The sequence below is a fragment of the Rhinopithecus roxellana genome, chromosome 6 (assembly GCF_007565055.1).
Source record: "Rhinopithecus roxellana isolate Shanxi Qingling chromosome 6, ASM756505v1, whole genome shotgun sequence".
Taxonomy (NCBI): Eukaryota; Metazoa; Chordata; class Mammalia; order Primates; family Cercopithecidae; genus Rhinopithecus; species Rhinopithecus roxellana.
This window is the reverse complement of record NC_044554.1, coordinates 122,643,039-122,651,626: the sequence shown is the minus strand read 5'-3', so window position 1 is coordinate 122,651,626 and position 8,588 is coordinate 122,643,039. Positions and strand designations below refer to the sequence as shown.

General features: G+C 47.8%; 1 protein-coding gene across 3 annotated transcripts in view; it reads left to right on the top strand.

The window, feature by feature from the left end:
- Nucleotides 1–3,284: 3,284 nt before the first annotated feature.
- Nucleotides 3,285–8,588, top strand: part of CDK6 (cyclin dependent kinase 6) — a 236,096-nt gene continuing 230,792 nt past the window's right edge. Inside the window, exons 1-2 of one of the 3 annotated variants that reach the window (XM_010389487.2) lie at nucleotides 3,285–3,434; nucleotides 6,222–6,822. In XM_010389487.2, coding sequence (XP_010387789.1) covers nucleotides 6,590–6,822 — 233 coding nt within the window. In that variant the 5' untranslated portion in view covers nucleotides 3,285–3,434; nucleotides 6,222–6,589. Of the gene's footprint in view, nucleotides 3,435–4,613; nucleotides 4,884–5,946; nucleotides 6,040–6,221; nucleotides 6,823–8,588 lie in introns of those variants that run through there. The other 2 variants (XM_030932345.1, XM_010389493.2) reach the window with 2 other exon arrangements.

Sequence of the window (8,588 nt, the reverse complement as noted above, 5' to 3'; positions counted from 1 at the left end):
TTGTTTTTTCCTCCTTAAATGTTATAAGCTACTACCTTATTTCTATTTTTTCCCTCATGGCAGATATCAAAATCATTTCAAGTTTCACTGCTCAAATGCAATGCAATAGATCACATGCAACAGTAAAAACAGAAAAACCCAGGTCATTTCCAAATTTACAGAAATAATTTATTTAGAAGACTGAACTTTAAAAATCATTTAAAGCTCAGAATTTTACAATGCAAAAAGTTGATAATACAATTGACTTTTTCTAAGATATTTAGCAAACTTTCAACAATATAATTCAGGGGAAAACCCAAGAAAACATCTTGGAAATGTCTGAGAAGGGAAACAAGAATGCATTAAAATGCACTGCATTTATATTATGCTATTTCTGTTAAAATTATAGTTTCTCATGATTATTACTCAATAAAGATAACATGTATACAAACACATAAATCAGGTTAAAAAGTAGAGTAACTTGTTTCAAAGTTAAACTAGAAGTGTATTTTAAAATAATTGTGTAGTAAATTACAGCAAAATCTCATTTCTGAGTTTCTGGAAAATATATTTTATAAACTCAAACAGCTAATATAAATCAGAAATGAATTCGATTTAGGTGTACATTATGTAATTATTATTTGTAACTAAATTACTCATTTCCTTAACAAGGTTAAAAATTATAGACCAGAATTTAAAATTTTATGTTTATTTCAGTGAAAACAAAATTGTACAGGTATTTGATATATAAATGTTCACTCATGAAATACATTCCTTATGTGACACTAAGAAGTCTTTCAGTGTAAGTTACACCACCATATTTGGAAATAAGTCCATGAATTGTAATTTTTAAATACCTGTAAGATGATTTGCAACTTCAGAATATCTGATATGTGGTGTGAAAATACTGGTTGGAGTCATTATTCTTGAGTTCTATATATTAATTCTCAGAAGACTCCTAAACAAAGAAGTTGGAATTTGGTTCACAGTTTAAAAACTTTGAACAAATTTTCTTATGATAACATGTTACCCACAGCAGAAGTTATCCATAAACAAAAATAATCTGGTATTTACTAATTTCATACAATCAGTTGTAAAAACTTCCTTGGGTCTGAAGCTTTCACCAACTGGGATTTAATGTGAACCATAACCAGGGAGAGTGAACAACAATAAATTAACATAAAAGATAGCAATATCAGGAAAAGAAGAGGACAGAGAGTTAACACTCAATATTAACATATATAATTAAATAAAGTTTCATTGTTTTTTACATTGTCCAAATGATCTAGTAACCTAAATCATGGAATTTCTGATCTAGCAATGGCTGTTGTCAAATTCAGTAATTAAAAATTCAACCCAGTGTAGAAAAGACACTTCTCCGTTAATTTAAAAGATATTTGTAGCTTACTATTTTTTAAATAAATGATTTATTCAAATAAATTCTAGCCATGATGTGCTGGTTCCTATTTACTGGCAATTATTTCTGGATTATATAAACGTGTTAATTACCATCAAGTAAACCTTGTTTTAAAAGGCAAATGGTAAGTGTGAACAATTATCCAAATGGAGGATTCCCATTTGTGTCTCTGGCTTAAAGTCTAGTGATTTGTAGTGATCTAATATTTTATGTAAATATAAAATCTAATGATTTGCCTTATTAAATTTATAAGGTATATGAGATTATAGATAGCTTTATAAATACAAATTTTGTTCAGAAAACTGGATCTTATTTTAGAAGACATGCTCTTAACACAAATGTATTTTATGAATTATCTTAAGCTTAAAGACATACAATTATTCACTTTTATTTTTAAAGAAAAAAGTATTATAATGCATTGCAAAATATGTGCTACTGGAAATGCATCAATTTTTTATTTCCCTAGCCTTACCTTCCACTATAATATAAAATCAATTTTATAAAGGCAAAAATTTGATTTACTATGAGATCAGTAACATGGTTTTAAAGTCAAAAGATTTATAGAAGTAGTATGTCCAATTCAAACAGAATTTTGCCAGGTTTTAATTTTTCTACAATGCACTGAAGTAAATAATTTTGTGAAAAGTTTTTCTTTAATATGTTTTAAAGGGTTTCAAGTATTCTACAGATAGAGATTTTGGGGAGAACACCAAATTCTTTCCAAAAAGACAGCTATTTCAAGTTTTCTTTTACTCCATTGTAGAAGGTTTTAAAGACTTTTTTTCTCCAAAATCTCATTTTCACCTGAAATAATTGTATTCAAGGGTTTCTCAGCAGGTAAAGTATACATTCTTACAAGGTTTCAAATTTCAGATTTCCAATAATGCATTTAAACTGAGCACTCCTCTTTCTGTGTATGTATCTACTATCTGCAGTTCTATTACTTACACTAAATTTTAGTCTTTTTAGCTCCTCTATAATACGTTAGTGAACCCTCAGCAGTTACTAACCACTTAATAATTGTGAACCCGCCAGCCCCTTCAAGTAGATCGTTAACCATAAGAGTGCCTGACAATTTCCAAACCATATCCTCTGTCTAAAAGGAAAAGATAGGGCTTTATGAGGCAGAAAGGAAGCGAAGGAAAACAAAACAAATGTAGCTCATGCTGAAAGTGAAGAGTGCTTGAACAGATTAGTATTTTCTTTTCTGCAAGGCATCCTGCCAAACTTTTTCTTTATTTTTTTAAGAGAAGAGTTATTTTTTGGTCTGATTTTTCAGTTTCTTGGAAAGTATTGGTATTTACCACCCCCATCGGCCCTTCATAATTATTGTTGGTTGTTTTGTGTTTTTCCCATCCGTCCACGTCACACAGTGAGGATACCCCCGGCTTCACCCTGTCAAAACCCCAACTCTGGGCGACCCTGGGTTTAGAAACTCCGCCGACTCCCGACGACACGTCCCACTCTCTCCCATTAACGCCGCTTATTTTAGTCGCAGGATCCCCCTACTACAGTTTCAGTGAAAGCCGGAAATTTTCATTTAACTCCCCCGCCCCCCGCAACCCCCCCGCCCCGCGCCTTTCTAGCCCCCGACTCGTAGAAGGGAGCTAGGGAGCCCGGAGCTCGGAGCACTGCCGGGGCTCGGCCGCCTCCTTTCTCTCCGGAAGGCTTTAATTTGCACACTTTCTTGCCACTGCGCCACGAGCCCCCAGCCTCGTCGCGGGGTGGGTCTCCGGCAGAGTTGGCTTCTCGGGTCCCTGCCCCCACCCCGCGCGGTCGCCCCCGCTGCCTCCCCGGCTGGGGCCCCCAGCGCCGGCCAGAGCCCCGAGGCCCCCGTCCGCCCCCAGCGAGCGGCGCGGGCGGCGCCCTCCGCCTTCCCTCCGCCCTCCGCCGCTGTGCCCACCCCCTTGCCGGAGAGAGTGCTGGTAACTCCTTCCCCAGAGTCTGATTACCTGCTCCGCGAGGCCGCGGACACGTGCGGAGAGCCGACTGACACTCGCAGCCCCCTCAGGAGGCCCGACGCGACTGGGCCCCTCAGGTGAGGAGCTGTGCGCTCCGGTGGGTGGGCTGCGGGGTGGGGGGTCCCTGGGGAGATATGGGGGATTGGCCGGGGTCCGAGGCAGAACTGTGGGTGGGGTAAGTGGAGGCTGGCGGGGGGTGGGGGGGACCTGTGTTTCCCTGGAATGGGCTTTGGTTAACCCCTTACGAACTGAGACGGGGTCGGTTATGGGGGCCAGTTTTGGGGAGCTAGAGGATTCTAATCTGAAGAGAGGGGGAGATCCCACGCTAGGGACATCCGCGACACCGAGATCTTGCTTCCACGTATCCGTGCGCACACACACCCACACAGAACACTCCTCATCCAGTTTCTCCAAACGGAACTGGAACTCTACTCGGACATTCACATAATAATTCACATTTAGGGTTCAAAATGCACTGCCTCTAGGGACTCCATGCTGGAGAATGTGCTTGCATTTCCCCCACGAAAACTCCCTCTCCAGCTCGCTGAGGTGTGGCTGTGGGCTCCACCTTCCCCTCCACGAGATAAATGTTAACGCAGGCTTCCTGCGGGCGTGTTATGCACAGAAGAGTACACGCAGCCGGCCGGTGCCCAGGCTTGGAGCCCGGCGAAGACGCACGTTTGCTTTAGTTTCCAAGTTTACTTTCATCATTTAAAATATTGGAGTTAAACACACGCCCTGTGGTGAGCAGCCCTTGTCCCCGCAGGGCGCCCGTCCGTGTGCATATGGGCGCATCTGCCTGTGCGCACACGCGGGTGTCGCGGTCCCCGGTGTGGCCTCTTGTTGCCGTGCTGGTGGCGACCCTTGTGGTGCTTGGCAGGCTTCGGGAGAGGCGCATGAAGGATTTCATTGAGTGTGAAGACAGAGAGCAGAGACAGAAAGCAGAAGGAGGCGGCTGCAGCCTTTGTAGTCGCGGAGGAATGCGGAAATGTTGAAGCACTATGTCAAACTTTTTTTGAAATGGGGTCAAGTCACATTCAGCCAGCGTGGGAAAGCAACAACAACAACAAAAAAAAAAGTGGAGGAGAGGGGGGGAAAAGGCATTGCTGCTCCCATTTCTCTCCGCCGAAGCCGACCGTCTGGGGGGCGAGTGGGGGGAGAGTCAGGGTAGTGCGGGGCCCGGCGGGGGCAGCAGGCGCAGTTCCCTGCGGGGGTGGGACGTCCCCGACGCTTCCTTCGCTGCGGAGCCTGGGGCTAGACTCGAGCGAGAGGGGGATGGGGGGAGGCAGGAGAGGCGGGTTGGGCGGCCGGCGGCGGCTCCCCGGCTACCTGTGTGGCCCTCGACCTGGCTCAGACGCCCGGGCAGTCCCCGGGGGCTCTTTCCTAGGCTTTTAAGGAAAGTTCTGAATGGAGTGAGTGCCAGAAGCTCTGCTTTCGCCGCGGTCCGCTCCACCCGCTCATCGTGGGGGTCGCGCCGTTTGTTTAATTCCTGGCAAAAGGCGAGCGGGCCAGCGGTTGCGAGGCAGGTAATTCCGAGGTGCCCCGGGAATTCCGGACACGCGGCCAGCGTGGTGAAAGTCCCGCCGAGGCCGCGACGGCCGTGGGGGAGGGAGGCTCCCTAGGTCCCAGATAGCTGCTGAACGGGGAGGGAAAGTTAGGGTACCCTTCTCCGACGCTTTGTTATGCAGAGGGCTCCGGGGGCGTCCGGCTGCAGACTGGACCCGGCCTTTAGCCGGAGAGGGAATGGGGCAGCCACCTCTGCTACCTACAGCGGGGAGGTCCTGGGAGTGGGAAAAGGTTCGCGAGTCCGGGCCCCGAGGGCAGAGACCTTGTTTCTCGCCCCTGGAGGTGCAGGGTTTAACCGCCCCCCCCCCCACCCTTTGAAAGAGAGGTTGAGTTTTGCGCACGTCGAAATCAATTTAAAACTTCAGGACGAGGCGCGATTAAGCTATCCTCTTCCTGAAATTATTCTTTCAGAAGACGACAAGCGAAATTGTGACGAACACCCCTTTCTCCCACCCTTGGGATCCCGCGGGGAACGGTGTCTCCCCTCCCCCAGGACCTCTCGTTCGCCCACCCCCGATTAGCCCCAACCCTCCCGGACCAGATGGCTGGTCTTCCCAAGGTTTCCACCAGGGAGGTCCTCCCAGTCGGAGAGAGAATTCCGTTTCCAACCGAGACTCCTTTACCCTAAAGAGACCATTTGTGTATGCGAGTCGTTTGTAAATGTCTCCTCGTAGAAAAACTGAAAGTAGAAAGAAAGGAAGCAATTTCTGAGCAGATGTCTGACCACCCCTTCTCGCACACTCACAGCATCAGGTTACAGGGTCCTGGGAGCCCCCACCCACATTCTGCGGCCCCACACGGATGGACCCACAGTCCTTCCGCTCCAGCTTGTGCGCGACCCTTGAACGCCCTCCGGCACCCCTGGACCCCATCTCCCTGCACGTCCGGGCCTCAGGAGGCGGGGAGGGTAGCGACGCAACACAATGATATAGGGATAAATATTAAGCCGTGACATTGACGTGCCCGGCGCCTCCCCTCCCCCGCGCTCCCGGCACACTCTGGGCTGCTTGGCACGCCCCCTCCCGTTCCACTGCGTCCCGCGCCGCTCGCTCTTCCCCGAGGGGCCCCTGCAACCTCTCCGCGCGAAGACGGCTTCAGCCCTGCAGGGAAAGAAAAGTAACTTCGCTTTTCTCGGAGGAACCAGGAAGGATTAAGCGGCTTGGGAGAGGGCAGGAGCGCGCGGAGGGTAGCGATGGAGGCTTCGTAAAGGAGGAGGAGGGGAGTCTGGAGGAACCCCGAGGAAGGCTTCTGGGCTGTCTGATTGCACTTTCTTCTTATCCTCCCGTCTCCTCCTTTAGGTGCAATGATTCTGGACTGAGACGCGCTTGGGCAGAGGCTATGTAATCGTCTCTGTCTGTGCTGAGGACTTCGCTTCGGGGAGGGAAGAGGAGGGATCGGCTCGCTCCTCAGGCGGCTGCAGCAGCGACTCTGCAGGCGGAGTTTCGCGGCGGCGGCACCAGAGTTACGCCAGCCCCGCGGGGAGGTCGCTCCATCCAGCCTCCGCACCCCCGAGAACCCCAGCGCCCGAGCGACTGAGCCGGCGGGGAGCAAGGAAAGCTAGACCAATCTCCGGGGAGCCCCGGAGTAGGCTAGCGGCGGCCGCCAGCTAGTTGAGCGCACCCCCCGCCCGCCCCAGCGGCGACGCGCCGGGCGGCGTCCAGGCGGCATGGAGAAGGACGGCCTGTGCCGCGCTGACCAGCAGTACGAATGCGTGGCGGAGATCGGGGAGGGCGCCTATGGGAAGGTGTTCAAGGCCCGCGACTTGAAGAACGGAGGCCGTTTCGTGGCGTTGAAGCGCGTGCGGGTGCAGACGGGCGAGGAGGGCATGCCGCTCTCTACCATCCGCGAGGTGGCGGTGCTGAGGCACCTGGAGACCTTCGAGCACCCCAACGTGGTCAGGTGAGCCAGGGAGCTGCGCCCTTGCCGTCTGGGGCCGCGCGCGCAGGGAGAGCCGAGCCGGGAATCCTCAGGCCCAGAAAGGTGTGGGGCAGAGGGCGACTGGGGAGGTCCTGCGCGACCTGTTGATCTTACTGAGTGAGAGTTAAGTTTTGTCGACAGAGCCGCGAGCCAGAGCCGGTGACCTTGCCACACAAGCGAGCCGAAAGACAAGTCAAAAAACATGACCTGCGCAGGCTTCCCTGCAGCTGTGCAACTTAGAAGCGTTTTCTCCCTGCCCTCCCTGGAGGAGGGTCCGGGGGAGGTGGGTGCGTTTTAGGGACAGGATAAGCCAACCTGAGACATGCCCCGCTAGCTCCCGCATATTTTTACCGGCCATGCCGTTGGGGAATTTTTGAAAGACCTAGTAGGTGAGACTGGAGAATGAGGATGCTGTGTGGTAATCAGTGGGAACTTTATGGGTGGAGCCTAGTGTAAATCAGGTTAAGAAGATACAGAAACATCATAATATTTTTACCAGTCATACTCTCAGTTTCTCTTTATTAAAGTTGCGTAATAAGAATGACTCCTGGTGGTCTAAGGAGTTAGAGTACTGATGCCTAATTTCAAACAGCGTCATAAAAATTTCTTCCAAAACTGTTATCCCTGTGTCTGTTTTACTTTGTATCTCTGGGCGGACATACTCTTTAGACTAATTCTCCAAAGGGTTAAATGTGAGTCCAAGATGTGGGATGGTTAGATCATAAATGTTCTGCCCATGCTTTTCCCAGATGGGTTGTGCGAGTGAGTGGGGAGACAGCAGTTCTTACTCTCTCCTGCGTGGTAATCAATATTAAATGAAAATGTGTGACTTAGGATAATGGTGTTTTCTTAGTGATCCTGGAATTTCCCCATTGCGTGGTTGACATTGGTTGTGTCATCCTTTTCCTTTTTAAACAGAGATGCATAGCTTTACATTGAAAAGGAATGCCTTCTACAAATTGGGTTGTACAAAAACTTCTACAAATTGGGTTGTGATTTTACCTTTCTCGATCTTGAGAAAATGTGTAGCAGAAAGATCTTTTTTCTCATCCATTTAGGGTTTCTGTTCAACAAATACATGCCTACTGTGTGCGCTGAGGATGAAATTATGTAAATAAGCACAGCTAAATATTTTTGTAAAAAGTCAAACAATTTAACATTAGTCATCAAAGTGGAGAGACCCAAGACTGACCTTTGAAATACCAAACTCTCTACAGACTTAGAGAGACCAAGTAGCTACAGAATCTTCCTCTGAGGTTTTAACTTGTCTCCTCTTTTCCCAGGCTGGTGATTTGTGCGATGCTTTGTTCTCAACGCAGTTTAGATTGAAGCTAGAAAGCATCAGAGAATCATAAATACATAAATAAGGCAATAAATGGTTATGAAGTTAGAACCGCATTATACCTCTGCTTTAGCTAGTGAAGGAAGGACAAAAGATACTGAGATTGCGAAAATGAGTGTTTTGGAAGATGAGATTATATATAAAAAAGCTATAGATGACTTTTTTAGTGTGTATTTTCTTTGTTAAAAACAACAAAATCCCTTTTGGGGGCTCTTTGTGATATTGGATGGAAAAGGGGAGGGTACATTTAGCCCCCTATAACTCAGTTGTCATCCCAGAGGAATCACCTGAATACATATCGAAGGATGAATTCCACCACTACAATTTTAAGACGAAAAGTTCTTGTTTTATTTTGTCTGTTACCTATGGAGTTTCCAATTAAGGGTCATTATCATGTGTATGAATG